This window comes from Vipera ursinii (assembly GCF_947247035.1).
Source record: "Vipera ursinii genome assembly, chromosome: 1".
In the NCBI taxonomy this organism is placed as follows: domain Eukaryota; kingdom Metazoa; phylum Chordata; class Lepidosauria; order Squamata; family Viperidae; genus Vipera; species Vipera ursinii.
In genome coordinates, this window is record NC_139512.1 from 53,825,359 (window position 1) to 53,848,613 (window position 23,255).

At 41.7% G+C, this 23,255-nt stretch overlaps 1 protein-coding gene across 2 annotated transcripts in view; it reads left to right on the top strand.

The window, feature by feature from the left end:
- Window positions 1–2,486: 2,486 nt before the first annotated feature.
- SLC25A21 (solute carrier family 25 member 21) overlaps window positions 2,487–23,255 on the top strand; it is a 309,041-nt gene continuing 288,272 nt past the window's right edge. For both annotated transcript variants that reach the window (XM_083361106.1, XM_083361108.1), the window contains exon 1: window positions 2,487–7,063. In XM_083361106.1, the coding sequence (XP_083217232.1) occupies window positions 6,997–7,063 (67 nt within the window). In that variant the 5' untranslated portion in view covers window positions 2,487–6,996. The remainder of the gene's footprint in view (window positions 7,064–23,255) is intronic.

The window sequence follows — 23,255 nt, forward strand, 5'->3', positions numbered from 1 at the left end:
GGGAGTATCGGGAGACCCCCATCACAACTAGCACGGCTGCATTCTGCACCAGCTGGAGCCTCTGAGTTGTATTCAACGGCAGCCCCATGTAGAGAGCGTTGCAGTAGTCTATCCGAGAGGTCATGAGCGCATGAGTGACTGTGCGTAGGGCATCCTGGTCCAAATAGGGCCGCAACTGGTGCACCAGGCGAACCTGGGCAAAAGCCCCCCTAGTCACAGCTCATATATGATCTTCAAAATTGAGCTGTGAATCAAGGAGGACACCCAAGTTGTGAGCCCTATCTAAGGGGGGGGGAACACCTCACCCCCTATAAAGATGGAATAGAATGGACAACCCGAGATGCCGATACGCACAGCCACTCAGTCTTGTCGGGATTTAGACGAAGCCTGTTCCTTCCCATACGGACCCTCACTGCCTCCAGGCAACGGGACATCACGGAGAGGGCATCACTGAGTTGATCTGGGGTGGAAATAAAAAGCTGGGTATCATCAGCGTACTGATAATACCCCACCCCAAAACCACGAATGATCTCACCCAGCGGCTTCATATAGATGTTGAACAGGAGAGGCGAGAGGACCAACCTCTGAGGGACTCCACAAACGAGAGGCCTTGAGGCCGACCTCTGTCCCCCTGTCAATACTGACTGCGAACGACCCAGAAGGTAGGAGGAGAACCACTGTAAGACAGTGCCACCCACTCCCAACCCCCTGAGGCGCCGCAGTAAGATACCATGGTCGATGGTATCAAAAGCCGCTGAGAGGTCTAATAGGACTAGGACAGAGGAGCAACCCCTGTCCCGAGCCCGCCAGAGATCGTTCGTCAGTGCGACTAATGCCGTCTCCATGCTGTACCCGGGCCTAAAGCCCGATTGGTAGGGGTCCAGATAATCCGTTTCCTCCAGGAACAGAGGAAGCTGATGAGCCACCACTCTCAACAACCTTCGCTAAAAAGCGAAGGTTGGAGACCGGACGATAGTTATTTAAAATAGCCGGGTCCAGGGCAGGCTTCTTGAGGAGGGGCCTCACCACCACCTCCTTCAAGGCGGTGGGGAAGCTGCCCTCTCTCAAAGAAGCAGTTATTACTGCCTGGAGCCAGCCTCATGTCCCCTCCCGTGCTGCATAAACCAGCCAGGAGGGGCACGGGTCCAGTAAACAAGTGGTGGAACTCAGCCTCCCCATGATCCTGTCCACTTCTTCCGGAGTCACAGGATCGAATTCTTCCCAAATAATATTCCCAAGACCGCTCAATTCCCCATCGTCAGACTCTGCCCAGTTGGAGTCCAATCCGGCCTGAATCTGAGCGATTTTATCCGCCAGATATTGACTAAAGTAATTGGACTTCGCTGCCTCCATCACTGCGAGATAAGACCTCGTGAAGGTTCTTAGTCGCAATCGATCACTCAGACCAGCTGGACCTCCAACAGCTCTCTAGGCTCCGTCTCCAACACTTCATCTCCCAAAGCTCCATGGAGAACCATGGTGCCCGCCGAGATCTGCGCCGGGTCAGGGGCCGCACAACACGGTCAAGTGCCTCCGTGGCCGCCCTTTCCCAGGCTTCCACTAAGGCATCAACCGGGCTGTGAGCGAAGATGGCAGGAACAGATCCAAGCGCCTCCTGGAACCGTTCAGGGTCCATTAGGCGCCTGGGACGGAACCACCTGGTCGGTTCCATAACCCCGCGACGGGGGGGCAAAGCGGAAGGCCAGCCGCAGGAGGTGATGATCGGTCCATGACAGGGGAGTAACAAATGGAGATCCCCCTCCCAGATTATCAAGCCACTGTCCAGATAGAAAAATAAGATCGAGTGTGTGCCCCCCCCCATGAGTCGGGCCCTGAATTACCTGGGTCAGGTCCATTTTCCTGCAGTTAAGTCATAAATCATGACTTACATGCTACAGGGTAAGTTAATGTCCATCCAATAAAGGGTTAAGAGGCTGCACTGGAGAGAAACCTGAAAAGTAAGCATGTGCAAGACTATATCAGGATATGAAAAGTTCCAAGGCAAGTTATGATGGGACACAATTCTTGTGAATCTTTTTAAAAATAAAATTATTGTACTCCTGATGGCCATGCAACAATTATGGCAGAGAATATCCTGATCAAGTGGAAGACTACCAGGTTTTGATGAATTATCATCAACAAACAAGCTGCGGTAATCCAACATTGCTTATAAAAAAAGAAGTGTGAAATACCATTTCCACTTCATCAACGGTCATCTCAAGAGTGCCCAAGGGAATTTCCAATACTTGTTGTTTGCCCAGTTACAAAGTCTTTCATATGTAAGATACAAATGATTGAGAGTGTGAGTATATGATGCTTATGTGACTAAAATAATGTTTTTAAAATCTATTAGTAATTTGCGGCTGTTGTGTTGTTTTCAATAAGATTGCCTGGTGTTGCATAAAATATTCTTAAATCTACAACAAAGGACAAACTTCTTGTAACATATAAATCATAATAGCCAACTTCACACAATTTTGGGGGTTCAGTTTTCATGGAAACAGATACAGGAAAATGACAGGAAGCCTATAAGTCAGGGCTTTTCAACCTTTTCACCCATTGTACCACTTTTAGGATATGGCAACATCCGAGTACCACCAGTCGCCTAGCAAGGTGTCAAAAACTTGATGACCAAAAAAGGAAAAAAGTGATGAAGTACAGGTAGTCCTCAAATTACAACAGTTCACTTAGTGACTGTTTGAAGTTACAATGGCACTGAAAAAGTGCCCCCCAAGCCACAGACGAGTAAGACACCTGCCTGCCCACCCGGCAGCGCTCTTCCTCCTGTACGAGGTTTTCATTGTTGTGAGCATTTCTGTTGAGGATTGGCAGCAGGGGTGGGGTGTGGGGTGTTTGGTTTCTATTCTCCCCGTCTGCTGGGTGGTTGCAGCAGGTTTTGGTCACTTCACATGACCCTGGGACACTGTGACCGTCATAAATATGAATCAGTTGCCAAGCATCTGAATGTAAATCACAAGACGCTGGAGATGCTGCAACATTCCAGCTGATTGATGCTTCTTCTGGGCTCAGCAGAAGTGCCAGGATCAGCACCAAGCTCCAGCTGGAGCCTGGTGCTGATCCTGGTGCTTCCGCTAAGCCAATAGCCCTGCAGCTCCAGCTGTCTCTTGCTCAGGCTTGTGCGGTGCTGCCTCCGGTTCAGCTCATTCCTCTCCCCCGCTACCATTTTTCTAGGATGGTTGTGTACCATCTGCCAGGTGCCAATGTACAGGTGGTACCTGTACCGCTGGTTGAAAAGCTGTGCCCTAATCATTTTTGTTGCTCTTCTCTGCACTCTTTCTCTAGAGTCTCAACAACTTTTTTATATCATTGTGGTCCAAACTAGATGCAACAGTCCAAGTGTGGTCTTATCAAGGCATTATAAAGTGGCATTAACACTTCACTTGATTCTACCCCTGTTAAAATAGATCCAGGAAACTACAGACCTATCAGCCTGACCTCAATACCTGGGAAGATTCTGGAAAAGATAATCAAACAACAAATCAGCGAACACCTTGATGCAAACAAAGTCATCACTAAAAGTCAACATGGGTTTATCAAAAACAGATCATGCCAGACAAATCTTATTACATTCTTTGACCAAGTGACAAAATTAGTGGACCAGAGGAACGCTGTAGATATAATTTACTTGGACTTCAGTAAGGCATTTGATAAAGTAGATCACAACCTACTACTTGATAAGATAGAAAAATGTGGGTTAGATAGCATCACCACCAGATGGATTCGTAGCTGGCTGACAGGCCGTACTCAGCGTGTGGTCCTCAATGGAACTGCATCTACATGGAAGGAAGTGTGTAGTGGGGTGCCCCAGGTCTCTGTTCTGGGCCCATTGCTCTTCAACATCTTCATCAACGATTTGGATGAGGGGATAGATAGGGAACTCATCAAATTTGCAGACGACACCAAGCTGGCAGGAATAGCCAATACTCCAGAAGATAGGCTTAAAATACAGGAGGATCAGGACAGACTCGAACACTGGGCGCTATCTAACAAAATGAAATTCAATGGTGAAAAAAGTAAGGTTCTACATTTAGGCAGGAAAAATCAAAATGCACAGGTACAGTATAGGTGGTACCTTGCTCAATAGTAGTAACTGTGAGAGGGATCTTGGAGTCCTAGTAGACAATCACTTCAATATGAACCAGCAGTGTGCTGCAGCTGCCAAAAAAGCCAACACAGTGCTAGGCTGCATTAACAGAGGGATAGAATCTAGATCAAGTGAAGTACTAATACCACTTTACAATGCTTTGGTAAGACCACACCTGGAATACTGCATCCAGTTTTGGTCACGATGTAAAAAAGATGTTGAGACTCTAGAAAGGGTACAGAGAAGAGCAACAAAGATGATTGGGGGACTGGAGGCTAAAACATATAGGGAACGGTTGCTGGAATTGCGTATGTGTAGTTTAACGAAGAGAAGGGTGAGGGGTGATATGATAGCAGTGTTCCAATATCTCAGGGGCTGCCACAAAGAAGAGGGAGTCAAGCTATTCTCCAAAGCACCTGAAAGCAGGACAAGAAGCAACGGATGGAAACTAGTCAAGGAGAGAAACAACCTAGAACTAAGGAGAAACTTCCTGACAGTTAGAACAATTAACCAGTGGAACAACCTGCCTCCAGAAGTGGTGAATGCTCCAACACTGGAGCTTTTTAAGAAGAGACTGGACAGCCACTTGCCTGAAATGGTATAGGGTTTCCTGCCTGAGCAGGGGGTTGGACTAGATGACCTCCAAGGACCCTTCCAACTTATTAATAATAATAATAATGCAGCCTAGCACTTTGTTGGCTTTTTTGGCAGCTGCAGTACAGTTGGCTCATATTTAAATGATTGTCCGCTACGATTCCAAAATCCCTCTCACAATTACTACTATTGAGTAATAATTACTCTTGAGAGTTAACCCACGTCATCTACATGCCATACTTGCCCAGCAGATCTCTGCTGGTATGTCCCAAAGGGTGTTTTTGCAATGGAATTTCAGTTATTTTGAACCATTTCACAATTTTCAATAGTGGGGCATGGTAATTCCCTCTTAGGAGGTCTGACAAATTGTCCAATCCATTTGAGTTTCTTCTATACGCAAATGCCCACTCAGTTCATGGCCCTGTCAAGTTAAAGCTATTGCTGTGCTTCAATAATTTTTAATGATATCCACAGATCTGCATCTGCATTGTTGTGCTTGCCAGGTAGTCACAAAAGGTGATCACATGACCCTGGACATTGCAACCATGACAAATATGAGTCAGTTGGCAAGTGTCTAAATTTTGACCACATGACCATGGGAATGCTACAATGGTCGTATGTGTGAAAAATGCTTATAAGTCACTTTTTAGTGCCGTTGAAACTTCAGTCACTAAACAAACTGTTGTAAGTGGAGACTACTTGTATAATGTCTCTGAGTTTTTGCTGGATATTGCATGACAAAATAAAGAAACCCCCCCCCTTGCCTTTGATTAATTCATACTCTTACTCAAGATTGCCACAAGGCAGATCCTGCCTTGCAGCCCCAAATTACAGGATGGTCTCTGCAGAACAATGGCTGTGTAGGTGAAACAATTATCTTTCGCTTTGGAAAATCTGACAGTGATAGTGCCAGATGTGTCTTGAACAGTTTTGTCCAAGAAAAAAGTAATCTGTATTTATGAAAAAGTAACCTGTACCTATGAAAATCATCTATAAAGGTGATTAAAGTATGAATGATGGTAATTCTCAGAAACACAATTTTCTCCTATTTTGATCTTTTAATTGCAAAAGACACCCAGCAGCAAACTTATTGGGATCAGCTAATTCAACTCTTTCCAATGTTTCTAGGCTAGTGGGCACAACTGGAATTTTGAAAAAGTGTTCATGCTCTTCCTATTAAGTTTTTTTTTCCTTGGCAGGTGGACATATTTCTGAACCATTTTTTATAATCTAAGAGAGAAGTCAATGGAGGCTCAGAAACATTCTTGCAAATGCTATAAAGATGAAGGCTGGCATTATGCATGCCATCACCATCTATTTTTTAAATAAATCTTTTTAAAAAACCATAAATAGGTGCCTTGGGATAGGGAATTTGCTAAGCAGCAAAGTGGATGTACATGGGCACATTGAACGGGGTGACAAGGTATTTAGTAACCTGTAGAAGTAAGCTGCTACTGTGCCAAGCAGTTTCAAAGGGTAAAACTGATTTTAGAGAGATGTGAGGACTTTCATCACCAATTTAGTGGAAACTTCCTTAACCTGTGCCTTCATTTTTCTACATATTAATTTCCAAGTCACCCATCCAAAAGTTACGATGGCTGGAGTGGTGGGAACTGAATTTTGGCACAAATAAATGGGGATGCTAAATCAATGAAAAAAGAAAATTAAAGTGACAGAGTTCACTTATCTAGATTCCCCCACCCCCCCCCAAAAAAAATACACTGAGCAGCCTCTTCCAGAAGCATTAATCCAAATCACACCCAAGTGGTATTTCCTTGGTTTTTTTTCGAAATTTCTGGGGAGGGAGAACGAAAAGCAATATTACGGGTCCGGATGGAAATGAGCCACTTAATCGGGCAGCAACCTGGCATTCTTGATCCGGGATGTGGGAAGGCGCTTCATTCTGCCTCTCATTAAGTTTCACAGGGTGGAAGGTTCAGCCACTGGGCTCGTGTTGGCACAATGCCCAGCAGTTCAGTATAAGGTTCAGGCCGAGGAGGACTTGGGGGGCTTTGAAGCAAGGAAAGCCGCGGGCGCATCTTGTTCCGAGAGTGCAGGAGGGCACTCCACACACTGCTTAAGCCCGCTCCTTCCCTGTTCCTCCCAGTTACTATTTCCGTGCTCGGGGACGCCTCACTCGCGCGCTAAAGGAGGCGCTCCTGCTCGCCAGCTTTGGAGTCACAGCCCCGCTAACCGCCGCCGCCGCTGCAGCTGCTCCTCCTCCTCCTCCTCCTCCAGCCCCAGCTGCGCGGAGCGCTTTCACGCGGCTTTGCCTCCTTTCCTCGTTCCATACGACCATGGCGGCGAAACCCGGGAAATTCTGGCGCGAGGCGTCGCACCAAATCGTCGCTGGCGGCTCCGCAGGTAAGGCTGCTCAACTCGATCCTCGCGCGCCCTTTGGCCCTCCCCACGTTGGCCTGAGAGCTCCTCGTCTTCTCCTGGGGCCGTGAAGCCTCGCTCCCACGCGACGCGGCGCGGCGCTCGGCTAGGCCCGCCTCCTCAAAGCAACGAGCGCCCTTCCGGAGCTTCTCGGGCCCGCCCTTCCCTTTTGAGTGCGCATCTAGTAGTGCGCGGTAGCTGGGCTTGGGCTGGGTGTTGCGCTTGGCCCTATTCCTGTGTTCGGGAGAGCTGATCCGTGTTACGCCACGGTAAACTCCGTGGAGATAGATGGGGCTTTCCCCTAAAAATGGCTTGTAGGGCAAACTTTTTTAAAACTTTTTTTTAAAACAACAACAACAACCGGTTTGTAGCGTAATGCATTGTTCACGACTACTGCACTCAAAAGGAATTAGTTGCTTCTGTAGGTAGTTGAAAGCGAATTGATGTTAACGATTACCTGTCTTAAATCAGCAGGCCTGTGATTTAGATACTGTATTTTATTTTGTGATAACTAATAAGTAACACCAGCTGCCTGCAATTAGTGCAGGTTCGCGTCCCACCAGGCTCAAGGTTGACTCAGCCTTCCATCCTTCCGAGGTAGGTAAAATGAGGACACAGATTGTTGGGGGCAATTAATCTGACTTTGTAATAATGCCGCTGGAGTGTGTGAAAGCCCTAATAAGCAGGCATATACATAGAATGAAGGAAACTGCTAAGCTTGTAAGCCGCCCTGAGTCTTTGGAGAAGGGCGGGATATAAATGGAATTAAAATAAAAACTAAAATAAATAAAATAATGGCACCAGATGTGGACTGCTGAAGTCCAGCCAACCAGTTGCAACCGTTCTGCACTCTAGTAATCGCCCTGAGTTTTGGTACTTGGATCTTTTAAACCTGCTATATCGTATTTATGTACCTTTGTTTATAAATTATTAGATTGTGCTATAATGTTAAATATTAACATGATGTAACTGGAAGGTTTTGCTGTGGAAATTGGGCCACAAATGCTGTGAATCAGAAGACAAGGGAGTGCACTGAGATTATCAGGTAGGAAGAAGCTAGGCACATATAACAAAGATGGTTTTAGAACTGAGATAGATTAAAGGGAGGATTTAATAGGAGAAAAGGTCAAACAGGCCATTATTGGTGAAGGTCGGTGCATGGGTCTTATGTGTATCACATAGAGGCTCTCTTAGCCCTACTCGTATGTGAGAGGTTTCTTACATGTAAAGTGTGTGCACTTTATTAATTACCGTACCTATAGCATTATATCTATTCTGTTTCCTTTACATGTTTTAGAATACAGGCCTAGCTCTATATTGGCTGATATTTGGGATTAGGATTTGGCAAAGATGATTGAAGGGCAGTGTTCTATCTGCGGGTGCAAAACTGCTATTTTACCCAATTTGGGTCTGCTAGCTATGTCAGCTGCAAGGTTAAGTGAAGTGGGGGCTGATAATTATCTAAGGTGGATTCATAGACATACCAGTATGTATCACCTGCCCTTTTCAGTGAGAGTCAGCTGAGCCTGATATTATAGGAGATCCACCACTGTGATGTTCCCTACTCCTGCTTTTATAAAGTATCTTACTTTATATTATATAAAGTGGCAGACAGAATTTGTGGCTCCATGAAACTTTGAAATCAATTTTAAGTACTCTGTAGGTTAGGAGTATATACATTCTATCAAGTTACAAGTTGCATTAGGTTTTGTATGACATAAGAATTGCCCTCCACAAGGTAGATGAGGGCAGAGCCTATCTGGGGGTCTAGGATCCTTCAGCTTCCACCCTTGGACACGCCTCCTTCTCCTCCCTCTTCAGCCCATCCACCATTCCTCCTTGGCTGGCCCACCTCTGGCCATTCTCCCTGGCCAATGGGCCCCTTGCCCTGCGCCCCACGCCTTTCGGCCCTGCCCTTTTACCGAGTCACCCTTTATCCCAGGCCTTTGGCTGCAAGGGAAAGATAGCCACTGGCCAATTGGGTGGCAGGCAGATGCCATGGTGCTACAGGGGCAGTCCACGATGGGCGATCACGGGCTGTGTGGGAGGGGGGCAGCCTGCGATGCAAGATTTTTTAAAAAAGTGCTTTAGCTATTCCACAAGTTTTGGGGCTCCAGCTGTTGCAGGAGGAGAGAGAGAAAGCTGGTGTGGGGCAGCAAGGAGGTGAATGGTGCTGGCGTAGCTCCTGCCATTCGGGGTGGGGGGGAGAAGCCTTGCGTAGGGCAGCAGGTCAACTCCCTGTTCGATGTGATGGCAGTTGTCCAGGAGCAGAGGCAACATAGAGCAAGGTGGAGAAAAAAAAAGGAAGCCGGTGCTCTGTAGATGTTTTTTTTAAGCTGTCAAGAGGCTCCGGGCAGAGAAGGCAACAGGCAGGCAGCAGTGGGTGGGGTCTTCCCTTTTTGACCCCTTCTGCTTGTCGGGAGTCAGACTGGAATCCAAGCACAGAGTCAATGACATTGCAGGCTGCTCCCCTCACACACAGCCCCTATGGCCGCACATCACAGGCTGCCCCTGCAGCACCATGGCATCTGCCTGCCACCTGATTGGCTGGTGGCTATCTGTCCTGTGCAGCCAAAGGCTCAAGACCAAGGGTGCCTTGGCAAAAGCGCCAGATCAATAGGCAGAGGGCAAGGGGCCCCTTGGCCAGGTAAAATGGCCGGGAGCGGGTCAGCTGAGGAGGAACGCTAGAGGTAAATGAGCTGAGGTGGGAGGAAGGAGAAGGAGGCGTGGCCAAGGGAGGGACCCTAAAGGTTCCATTCTGCTATCTGGAGAGGACATTTTAAAGTAGCCCTAAGCGCCTATTCCTGTCCTGTAAGCCATTTCCACATTCCATTTCATTCATTTATCAAAGTTATGTAACTTTCCATTTCACACAAAGTTACTCTAGGCATTGCACAATAAAATTAACAAACATTCATTTATTTATAATTTCACACTTCTGAACTGCCCATCTCCTTCAAAGAGGGACATACTATAAAACCATTTAAAACATAATTAAATATAAATAAGAACAAGATCCTGAGAGCTAAAATCGGAGGGTAAAAATCACCATGTTATATGCGGTGCTCTCTGCTGCCAGGGGATCTCCAGGCCTGATAGGGAAAAAATGTTTAAATGCACAAAAAGGGTTCATATGTTTGGTCTAACTCAGTGAGTTGGTGGTTTGAGTTGTTCACAAAATGGGTGGTGGCACACTGCATGTACACACTACATGGTATGAGGTTAGCTTAATAAATTACTTATTTCTAGGTCTCGTCTATAATTGAATAGAAATTAACAACATTGGAGCTTCTTAAATAGATTCAAATATTTGTGGTTGCTGGGCAACATTGTTCCCCAACTCTAGAAGAATGAAAACAAAGTCAGGATTATGTTTTTCCAAACCCTTCTCTTGTTTGGAAAGTATGTTATTTATTTGATGTTTTAAATTTTTCCATAGCTACATTGCCATTCTTTGGGTGAAAGTATCCATATATTATGGTGGAGGGTTGATAAAGAAATAGTGCTGTACTGTGAGATGTGAGAATAGAGGCTGAAGGAGAGTGTTTTTTCATAGGTAAAGGTAAAGATAAAGGTTCCCCCGCATATGCGTGCTAGTCGTTTCCGACTCTAGGGGCCGGTGCTCATCTCCGTTTCAAAGCCGAAGAGCCAGCGCTTGTCCGAGGACGTCTCCGTGGTCATGTGGCCGGCATGACTAGACGCCAAAGGCACACGGAACGCTGTTACCTTCCCACCGTAGTGGTCCCTATTTTTCTACTTGCATTTTTACGTGCTTTCGAACTGCTAGGTTGGCAGAAGCTGGGACGAGTAACACTCTGTTACGCGGCACTCGGGATTCGACCCGCCAAACTGCCGACCTTCCGATCGACAAGTTCAGCGTCCTAACCCACTGAGCCACCGCGTCCCTGTTTTTTCATAACGTAATATAAATCAGGCCTGCACAACCTGCAGAGGGAAAGGGCCACATTGATATATTAAAAATAATTGCAGGCCATAAAGGAATACTTTATGTGCCAGTCAATAGTTTGGTGCTTAGCAGAGCAGCAGCTGCATTGGACGTAGCGGTGGTGAGGCGGCAGTTAATTTATTAACTTTTTTAAAAATTGCAGCATGCCACATAAGGCTACTTGGTGGTTGCATATTGGTAGGCCTGATATAGATTAATGCAACATTTCTAGTTTGCAGGCAAGGGCTGGAGCTGTTTAAGATTGAAAGATAATGGCTTATAACTATCTTGTCTCTTCAGTCCTTTTCCAACTAAACCAACTTTCACATGCTTGTAGCAAACATATTGTGCTATAGCCAGTCACACACAAAACTATTCCTTAGGTTTACTTGTAAAGTAGCCAAGAAGATCTCTTTTTGGGACATTCTTTCATGATACCATTAGATACAAGGAGATGAAGAACGCTGTGTTTGTGGGCAACTACTTATTGATTGTACCCACTGTATGGCTTGAACATATTAAAAAGGGAAGATTTGAAATAGGGATATTGCTGAATGTATATTGGTTTCTAGCTTAGACTTTCTCCTTTTAATGCATGGCTGGCAATAGACACTACAAGGGGAATTGACTAGGTCAAGGAGATTGGCCTTGCTGTCCCTCAGAGATATTTGGAGTCCCGTGATGGGCAAGAACTAAATACGTTCCAATCTTTACTTTTCAACAGTATATTAATATTGCAGTAAATATTTAGAATCAATTTCTTGATTTTTTTTGAACATGGGTTTGAAATAATACATTTGAGTGATTTTTACTATATTGTTCTGTTGATACTAAAGCTTTGAAAATCATCTTTTTCATACAAGTGCCAAATTAAAATATGTTCTGCTAGTTCAATACAATCATAATTCAGTTGCTTTGTTAATTTTGTTTTTTAAAAAAATGCTTATTTCAATGTGGTATTTTTTTTATTTCCTTTCTGCCATGGAAAATTGCTCCCATCATTGCCCTGTTTCAAAATGATTCTGCTTTATAAAGTGTCAAGATGTATAAACTGAAGAATATCACTTATGTTGCAGAATTTTTCTGCTTTCATATTAATCCTATTTTAAAAAAACAACACTTTTGGAATTGCTTCATTATGCATATACAAGTCCTTCACTTGTGACCAGTTGCATAATGAATATTCAAAGTTACAATGGCCCTCCCAAACTATACTCACAACTTGATTCTGGAGTTTCAACAACTGTACATGTGCGGGCACAGACACGTCACATGGCTGCATGGCATCACCCTGTCAACAAAAGTGCGTATAGTCAAGGCTATGGTCTTCCCAGTTGCAATGTATGGCAGTGAAAGTTGGACCATAAGAAAGGCTGAGCGCCAAAGAATTGAGGCCTTTGAACTCTGGTGCTGGAGAAGACTCCTGCGAGTCCCTTGGACTGCAAGGCGATCAAACCGGTCAGTCCTAGAGGAGATCAACCCTGACTGCTCTTTAGAAGGCCAGATCCTGAAGCTAAAACTCAAATACTTTGGCCACCTAATGAGGAGAAAGGACTCACTGGAAAAGAGCCTAATGCTGGGAAAGATTGAGGGCAATAGAAGAAGGGGACGACAGAGAATGAGGTGGCTGGATGGAGTCACTGAAGCAGTAGGCGTGAGCTTAAATGGACTCCAGAAGATGGTAGAGGACAGGAAAGCCTGGAGGAACATTGTCCATAGGGTCGCGATGGGTCGGACACGACTTCGCAACTAGCAACAACAATGTTCCTTGGACATGTGACCATAATTTATGACTTATTTTGTTGGTTTTTAGGGTTTTTTTGGGCTGGTTTCCAATAAAAATGCCCAGAGGAATACATTTAATCACTTAATAACCATGGCATTCACTTACCAATTGCCACATTCACTTAATATATGCAAAGTTCATTTAATGACCACTGGGGGAAAAGTCGTAAAATTGGGTTGGGTAACATAGGTGCCTTGAATATGACGATTGTGACTTATGATGGAAATTCCAAGCTCCTTTATGGTCATAAGTTGAGGACAATCTGTATTATGTATGATCTTAAATATATATATATGCCTGGTTTGTTGAAAGCCATGGCAGGAATTTGAACACTTAAAAGAGTTAGGGATTTTATAGGAATGTCTATGGAGATTCTCAGTCATCCAGGTCATGGTTGTCCCAAAGGTGCTTTTTTTCTATGAGGCAACTGGACTTTCTTGTTTTTCTTTGAAGACATTTCGCTTCTCATCCAAGAAGCTTCTTCAGCTCTGGAAAAGAATCTTCTTGGATGAGAAGTGAAACGTCTCCAAAGAAAAACAAGAAAGTCCAGTTGCCTCTTGAAAAAGCACCTTTGGGACAATTTTGTGGGAAATATTTGAAATAATGAGTAAATAGATTTCTATAGCCTGGCTGAAGTTTGTAGATGAACAACATATTTTGAGATTGCAAATATGTCAACCAAGAAACTAGAAAGTAGGTTGCAGATATCTCAAAATTGAGGAAAAGTTGGTGTTTTATGATAGGATAGCCCATATAAGGTGAATATGGCTCATTAGTTCTGGTGCTCCAGTCTTGCCTTCTTTTTGCATATCTTCCTTGGTTTTGGTTCATCTTTCCATGCTTTTTTGCACTTCACTTATTGTTTGATGGCCCATAGCTAATTATACTTATTATTTATTTATTTGTATCCCACCATTATCATTTTTACAACTAATTCAAGGTGACAAACATATCCAACACAAATATCCAACACACCCTCCTCTTATTTTCCCCACAACAGCCCTGTGAAGTGGTTGGGCTGATAGAGATGACTGGCCCAAGGTCACCCAGTGTGTCAGAAAGGTGTTCCCCCATCTTCTTTCCTGAACAAAAGAATTAAACAGTGGCCCACGGAACTTGTTTTTTCAATTCTCAATTGCTTTGTGGAGGTCAAGAGTTTACGACTTCAGTGATACAAAAACCAAGTAAACACATGCAAGATTCATCAAGAAAAATTATAATTTAAGCATATCACAATAAACATTTTTACTTCCAGTTCTTCTGCTTTCATTTTGCCACATGTCAGACTGGCACAACTCTCTAATAAACTTCCATCAGATTTAATTCATAGCAAAATTTGTAATATAATAGAGGGAGTGTTGTTGGTGTTCTTTGTTTTTTGGACAAAAGAGTGCCCAGGTCAATTCTATCCTCCACTTTGCATTTCATGGATGAAAAACAAGCAGAAATCTAAAACTTTTTAAAAAGTAATTTCCAGTATTTAATTATGAACTAACTTTTTGCAAGGACAATGGTAGGCATCTTTTCCAGATTCTTAAGTCCTTTCTAATATAAGTGTGATTGTTCATCATCTCTGTTCCCTTTGAGAGATTTTTTTTATGACTACAGCAAATAGATTAGAAAATCGTATGTGTGACTACTAGGAAAGGGGTCTTCAGCTACTGCCTTGTGTCTTCTTAAGTGTGGTCCTCTTTCTCTCATGTTTTCTTTCCTCTTTTCAAAATGTAGTTTAAATAGAAGTAGCCTGATGTATTTCTTAAGGAACCTAGTTTTAATTCAAGTATGATGAACATCTTTTTTCTATACTCTGAATCTAAGACAACCAAATATTATATTATTTTTAAACAGGATCTTCTGCTACCTAATGACTGGATATTCTTTTAAAATTCCACATGCTCAGAAACCCTTTTTAAACAAAGATTCCCAATGAATTAGTCTTGAACAGACAGTTATGTTACACTGGAGCCAGGAAGTCCCAGTTTAAATTGACCTTCAGTCATAGAACACCTGTATGATTTGGGGCTAGTCATTATCTTTTGGTCCATTCCAACTGGGGCAGTAGGTGTGCTGGGAAAAGGGATGAGGAAGTGATAGTAGTGTGTATTATGTCCAGAACTCCTGGGGGGAAACAAGGCAGACTATGAATCTAACCTAAACATCTAAGACTAAGTCATTTGAAATAGAACAGAATATAAATACTATTAAATAATAACAATTCAAGTTATACAAATATAATAAACTAAAAAAAACTAAAAGTGACCTATTAATTTTGTGATCTCCACAGTATTGCTCCTAATAACATGGCATGTTTTCCGTAGGTGACTACTGGCAGCAATTCATTTTAATGAAGAAAACAACTAATATGAGGGAGGATGTTTACATTTAAATTAATATACCCCTACGTCTGGCCAGATGACAGAATCCTAGCCTTACCCAGCCAACCTTAATCAGTCACTGCATGTTTACTTCTTTACTTGTCCTACTGAGAAATGAGCCAACTCTTGTTAACAGAATTCCCATGTCCTTCCTCATAACATTATTTTAATATCTTTATATCATTCTAAGATGATTTTTCTTTCTTGTTGTTAGCTGCGAAGTCGTGTCCGACCCATCGCGACCCTATGGACAACATTCCTCCAGGCCTTCCTGTCTTCTACCATCTTCTGGAGTCCATTTAAGCTCACACCTACTGCTTCAGTGACTCCATCCAGCCACCTCATTCTCTGTCGTCCCCTTCTTCTATTGCCCTCGATCTTTCCCAGCATTAGGCTCTTCTCCAGTGAGTCCTTCCTTCTCATTAGGTGGCCAAAGTATTTGAGTTTTAGCTTCAGGATCTGGCCTTCTAAAGAGCAGTCAGGATTGATCTCCTCTAGGACTGACCGGTTTGATCGTCTTGCAGTCCAAGGGACTCGCAGGAGTCTTCTCCAGCACCATAGTTCAAAGGCCTCAATTCTTTGGCGCTCAGCCTTTCTTATGGTCCAACTTTCACTGCCATACATTGCAACTGGGAAGACCATAGCCTTGACTATACGTAATTTTGTTGACAGGGTGATGTCTCTGCTTTTTAGTGTGCTGTCTAGATTTGCCATGGCTTTCCTCCCCAGGAACAAGCGTCTTTTAATTTCTTGGCTACAGTCCCCATCTGCAGTGATCTTGGAGCCCAGGAAAATAAAATCTGTCACTACCTCCATTTCTTCCCCATCTATTTGCCAAGAATTGAGAGGGCCAGATGCCATGATCTTGGTTTTCTTAATGTTAAGTTTCAACCCAAGTTTTGCACTCTCCTTCTTCACCCGCAACAAGAGGCTCTTTAGTTCTTCTTCACTTTCTGCCATTAGAGTGGTATCATCTGCGTATCTTAGGTTGTTGATATTTCTTCCGGCAATCTTAATTCCAACTTTTGATTCATCTAGCCCTGCCTTTCTCATGATGTGCTCTGCATATAAGTTAAATAGGCAGGGCGACAGTATACAGCCTTGCCGGACTCCTTTCCCAATTTTGAACCAATCAGTGGTTCCGTGTCCAGTTCTCACTGTTGCTTCTTGACCCGCATATAGGTTTCTCAAGAGACAAATAAGATGGTCTGGTACTCCCATCTCTTTAAGAACTTGCCACAGTTTGTTATGATCCACACAATCAAAGGCTTTAGCATAGTCAATGAAGCAGAAGTAGATGTTTTTCTGGAACTCCCTAGCTTTCTCCATGATCCAGCGTATGTTGGCAATTTGATCTCTAGTTCCTCTGCCTCTTCGAAATCCTGCCTGTACTTCTGGTAGTTCTCGATCCACATACTGCTGAAGTCTAGCTTGCAGGATTTTAAGCATGACTTTACTAGCATGAGAAATGAGTGCAATGGTGCGATAGTTTGAACATTCTTTGGCACTGCCTTTCTTTGGAATTGGAATGTAAACTGATCTTTTCCAATCCTGTGGCCACTGTTGAGTTTTCCAAATTTGCTGGCAAATTGAGTGTAGCACTTTTACTGCACTGTCTTTTAAGATTTTGAATAGCTCAGCTGGAATACTGTCACCTCCACTAGCTTTGTTGTTGCTCAGCTTTTCTAAGGCCCACTTCACCTCACATTCTAGGATGTCTGGCTCGAGGTCAGTGACCACCTCATTGTGATTATCTGGGACATTAAGCTCATTCTTGTATAGTTCTTCTGTGTAATTTTGCCACCTCTTCTTAATCTCTTCTGCCTCTGTTAGGTCCCTGCCATTTTGGTCCTTTATCATGCCCATTTTTGCATGAAACGTTCCCTTCATCTCTCCAATTTTCTTGAAAAGATCTCTGGTCCTCCCTATTCTATTGTTTTCTTCTATTTCTTTGCATTGTTCATTTAAGAAGGCATTCTTATCTCTTCTAGCTATTCTCTGGAATTCTGCATTCAATTGGGCATATCTATGTTTTTCTCCCTTGCCTTTCGCTTCCCTCCTTTCCTCAGCTATTTGCAAAGCTTCCTCAGACAGCCATTTTGCTTTCTTGCATTTCTTTTTCTTTGGGATGGTTTTGGTTGCTACCTGTTGTACAATGTCGCGAACCTCTGTCCATAGTTCTTCAGGCACTCTGTCTATCAGATCTAATTCCTTAAATCTATTTGTCACCTCTACTGTATATTCAACAGGGATATGATTTAATTCATACCTGAGTGGCCAAGTGCTTTTCCCTACTTTCTTCAGTTTAAGCCTAAACTTTGCAAGGAGAAGCTCATGGTCTGAGCCACAGTCAGCTCCTGATCTTGTTTTTACCGACTGTATAGAGCTTCTCCATCTTTGGCTGCAGAGCATATAGTCAATCTGATTTCTGTGTTGACCGTCTGGTGATGTCCATGTGTAGAGCCGTCTCTTGGGTTGTTGGAAAAGAGTGTTTGCTATGACCATCTTATTCTCTTGACAAAATTCTATCAGCCTGTGCCCTGCTTCATTTTGTACTCCAAGGCCAAACTTGCCTGTTATTCCAGTTATCTTTTGGCTTCCTACTTTAGCATTCCAATCCCCCATGATGATAAGGACATCATTTTTTGGTGTTACTTCTATAAGGTGCTGTAGGGCTTCATAGAACCGGTCAATTTCATCCTCTTCAGCACTGGTGGTTGGGGCATAGACTTGGACTACTGTGATATTGAGTGGTTTGCCTTGGATTCGAATTGAGATCATTCTGTCATTTTGAGGATTGTATCCCAGTATTGATTTTCCTACTCTTTTATTGACTATGAAGGCTACTCCATTTCTTCTGAGGGATTCTTGCCCGCAGTAGTATACCTGATGGTCATCTGAATTAAATTCACCCATTCCTGTCCATTTTAGTTCGCTGATACCTAAGATGTCGATGTTCAGTCTTGTCATCTCTTGTTTGACCACGTCCAGCTTGCCTTGATTCATGGATCTTACATTCCAGGTTCCTATGGAGAAAAAATCTTTACAGCATCGGACTTTCCTTTCACCACCAGACATATCCACAGCTGAGCGTCCTTTCGGCTTTGGCCCAGTCGCTTCATTCTTTCTGGCGCTACTAGTACTAGCCCTCTGCTCTTCCCCAGTAGCATATTGGACGCCTTCCGACCTGAGGGGCTCATCTTCCAGCGTCATATCGTTTTGCCTTTTGGTACTGTCCATAGGGTTTTCATGGCAAAGATACTGGAGTGGGTTGCCATTTCCTTCTCCAGTGGATCACGTTTTGTCAGAACTCTCAGCTATGACCTGTCCGTCTTGGGTGGCCCTGCACGGCATAGCTCATAGCTTCATTGAATTACGCAAGCCCCTTCGCCACGACAAGGCAGTAATCCATGAAGGGGATGATTTTTCTACAGCTTTCTATTTATTTGCCTATATCTTAACACAATGTGTGAATTCTGTGTGGTATTTTTCTGTACAATTCAGTGTGTATATTATTCAAACCCAAGTATGATTATGGTTTATTCAGAAAAGTGTAGTTAAATAAAGCATGGCTTAGCATGGAAACAGATCTGCCCTATTTTATGGAAAAATACCTTTGCCTTTTCCAAATTTAATTCTTCAGGGAGGTTTAATAAAGCTAGACTTTCTCATGTTGACCTTCTGTCTTAAAGAGAACAACTAACCTCCTTTTCCTGTGTTCGATCTCTTCCTCTGCTGGACAGTGCTCAATGTCTAGTAGCCTCTTGCATCTTTCTGCAAATGCTTCGTTAGTGAAAACCAGATAGAAGGTAGATTTTCCTCCTTAAAAGTTGTGTTCCCACATTAGTTTCGGAGCAGAAGAGAAAGCAATCAGAACAACATTACTCTTAGAACTGATGGAAGCTTGGGTTTTTGTTGTTGTTCTGTTTTTGACAGGCACAGCTGAAGTACAGAAGGGGTAGTGATGTGAGGGTAGAGGAGCTGAAATTCTCAACCTCTGTATGGTATCGCTATACTTGTGCCACTTTAAACCAAATAGCAATAGCAATTGCACTTAGATATACTACTCCATAGTGCTTTACAGCACTCTCTGAATGATTTACAATGTCATCATATTGCTCACAACAATGTGAGTCCTCATTTTACCAACAATGGAAGGCTGAGTTAACCTTGAGCCCGGTCAGTATCGAATTCTTGGCAGTGAGCAGCCTGCAATACTGCATTCTAACCGCTATGCCACCACGGTTCCTAAAGAGTATCAGCAGTACACCAATATTGAATAAAATTTGTGGTTTGATTAAGTAATAATTATGAACAGCATTGTGCTTTTCATCCAGACCACAGTTTTGCTATGTAATATTTGTGCAAATGGCTACTGTTATCAACAGTGACACTGAATTTTGTTTGCTTATCTGAAATAATGTGCCAGGGAAAGACTTCCTCAAAATATATTTAATTAATTTGAATCACATATCTGAGGCAGTCTGCAAGAATGTATTTCTTTGGCTTTAAATGTTCTTTTCATTATATGAAACTGTAATTTGCTATTGTTTCATTCAAAGTAAATAATTTTGTTTATTAGAATTATATTCTTAAGCCACAACTGAACACCCAGTAGCTACTACTTACCTGAGAATAATTCATATTCACTTGCTTCTGAAAAGACTTGCATATAATTGTTAGTTGCTATGTAATCCAGCTGAGAGGCACACATTAAAACCAGCCACTAGATGGCAGTATAATGCTATTTTAATTCTTTTAGTACATTCAGAAACAGAAAATATTTGTTTTCTTCTGTGATGGGTTTGCAGGTGAATAGTGAATATCATTTTTATTTAACTTCATGTAAAAAATAGACTAGTGGTAAAATTAGATATTAAAACTGCATCTTTATGAGAAGTGGATATTAATGAAAATATTAAAATAGCCATCAGCAATACATTTTGAGTAAAATCATTAGAGATTTGATGAATAAAAGAGGAAAGCTTATTTAGTTATCTGAAAAGTTATGATCTTTGGGACAGTTATGCTGGACTTGCTCTGGAAAATGAATTAGCTGAAGAACTGCAGATATTAGACTAACAGACTATACCATAGAGACTAGGCTGAGATTTAATGAAGAAAAAAGATAAATAGTTTAGGGAAAGGATAACTTTCTCCCTTCCTCCAACACATTTTATTAGCAGAGTGAGACACCAGCAATAGAAGGTTTATTCCTTATTTGATCTGATTAATAGGATTTGGGAAGTTATAAAACTCACTGGTTAGCTACTTGTGTCAGTATCAGAATTCACCAAACAGTGTATCTCATTTAAATATACTCCAACAATAAAATGAAATAGTGATCAGAACTGAAATCTGATCAGTCAGGAAAGACTCAGCCCGTCACTGCCTTTCAAAAGGCTTCCAGAGTTGGGACTAATTGTATGCCAGTAGAATGATTGTTCCAAAGGGCAGGAATCACCATGGACAATTGGAGATTGGGGCTTAAAATACACAGCATTTCATACAATGCACCCTTCTGTTATAGTTGTTACTTTTTGGACAGAAGTTATTTAATATATTAAATTCAGTTTGGAAAATTATTAATGAATTTAGATGCCTGTGTTCTTTTGAGGAAAATGAATATAGGTATTCTTCATTTACAGTAAGATCTCAGATCCTACGAAATAGGAGGGACACCCACTCCCCATTAGTTATACTACAGTCAGAAGAATTCACCTCTATTTCTATATTCCAATGTAGTTTTCCTACCAGGACTTATTAATTTATGTATTTAATTTCCCTTTTGTTTCTTATTAAGTAAATTGATTTAAATGACTAATAGAAGAAGACAGACAGTTAACCTTTTTAGCGCATGGGAGAGGTATATGTTTATCCTTCTTTCCTCTTTTCTCCTTCCTTTTTATTATTTCCTTTTTTTCAACAATAGAAAGAAGGAAAAAAATGAAACAATATAAAAATAATATAAACCAGCGTAAAAGAAACAGAGCTTTCAAAACAGGAAACAATAGAATTCAGGAGCAGCAATAATCATGGCAATAAGTAGGCGTAATTCATCATGATGAAATAGGAATAAAATTCTGAAGTTCTAAAATGCAAACCAGTGTGTAAAATCCTGAGAGGCTTAAGGCTTTCCCAAGTACTAAAAAAGATCATAACATAAGTTGTGTGGAAACCTTTGTGAAGCTCCTACCAAGACAATGTTTTTTTTATGTCAAGTATGTTAAATAGCTTTGTGGTCCACCAAGAGAACTGAAATTATTAGTGAAGTAAAATTTAATAAATATGTGTCCCACATATAAGGCCACATATTTTAGCAAAGATGAAGGTGCCTCCTCACTTCCCGATGGTGTGCGTTACTTTAGTTACATAAAGACCTTGGCTTCTTAAGATTCTGTCTTTTCCATCTTTTACGTTAGATTAGTAGTGAATGCATATAAATTGCATAGAAAAGGTCTGGAGTCAATAATTTGACATGGCCCTTCGCTGCCACTCAAACATTACTCTCTTTTCTTTTATTTTACATGTCACTAATTTGGTAGGAGAGTTATTGTGTATTGTGGAATTAGGAAGTGCATAGAGGATAATGCTGCATTTTTATACTAAAGTGAGGAAAGGGATAGAAGGAGCCATCTACTCAAAGCCACAGTGGACTTCTAGTTTACAAGTGGCCACAGCAAGGGATAAGAAAAAGCCAATTTGAAGCTGTTTTGGTTTTTTTTGGTTTCTGGATCAGTATTTCTAGTTTTTCTTAAATTTTTAACTTACATTGAAATGAGTGGAAAATGAAATATTAAGGTGCTAACCTTAATTGCTGGCTTGTTCATGGCATTATGAAGACCAGAGAAGCATTGAATCCAGGGGTTTTGCAATAGATGACTTAGGGCCATCTTTCCAAACTAGGTGCCCTTTGGATATACTAAAGCAATCTTGGTAACTCTTAAGACTTGTGGACTTCAACTCCCAGAATTCCCAGTCATGAGGAATTCTAGGAATTGAAGTCCACAAGTCTTAAAAGTTGCTAAGGTTGAACAAGCCCTGTATTGGAACACCCTTTCTGCCTGGGAATTGCAGAAATTGCAATCCAAATTGCACCACATAGAAAAAAGTGGATCTAAGATTAAAGCTATTCTTCCAGTTGCTTTGCAAAGATAAATATTTTGGTGATCACCCAGTTCTTCTATTATAATATTAATAGAGCCCTAAGTACTAAAATTGTCAAAGCATAGACCTTGTTTCTCAAGTATTGAATCGTGGATATTATTTAGGATTAGAGTAAATATAAATCAATGTCATATTCTTGGAAAGAAACTATTTTACTTTAATGTCAATAAACTTTAAATTCAGACTTTTCTTATTAGAATAAATGTTTCCTCTTAAAATGCATGATAATCATAATCAAGAGAAAATTTGTTCTGTTATTTATTTTCTAAATGATTGTACATGTTTAGCAGACTTTTGATTTAAATCCCTATGGATATATTGGAGACAGATGTTTAGATGACCTCATGTTTAAAGTAATGTTATATTTGGACACCAGATTAAATTTTCCTTAAAATCTTTCCTTATAAGTGAGACTGTTTGAGTGCAGAAACTAATCAATGTTTTATCTTCGAAGCATACCACTTTATTAAATAACATTTTTAACATTTTGATTTTTTTTGCATCAGTCTGTATTTTAGAAAAGTTCTGATTATGCAACAGTTGTTTACATATGAAAATAAAGTTTCTGACTGGAAAAGTTAAATGAGAAACAGATTTTTGAAGTCACTTGAATTTGAATGCAAGTTTGCCATGTCATATATATTTCTCCCCTTCCCAAAATGGTATAAGTTTGCAATGAGCATTTTATAATACTGACAGTAGAAGGTCCTCTAATTCTGAATGTTAAATATTTTATAATTTAATTCTCTGAATAAACAGAAGAATTCTAACTATGTTTACTTAGAAGCAAGTCCAACTGATTTTAATAAAACTTTTAAACGATGTGTTTATAATTTTTATAATTTACTGTTTAAAGTCACAAAATAGCAGATACATATGCTGGATTTAAAAATTTTAAGATAT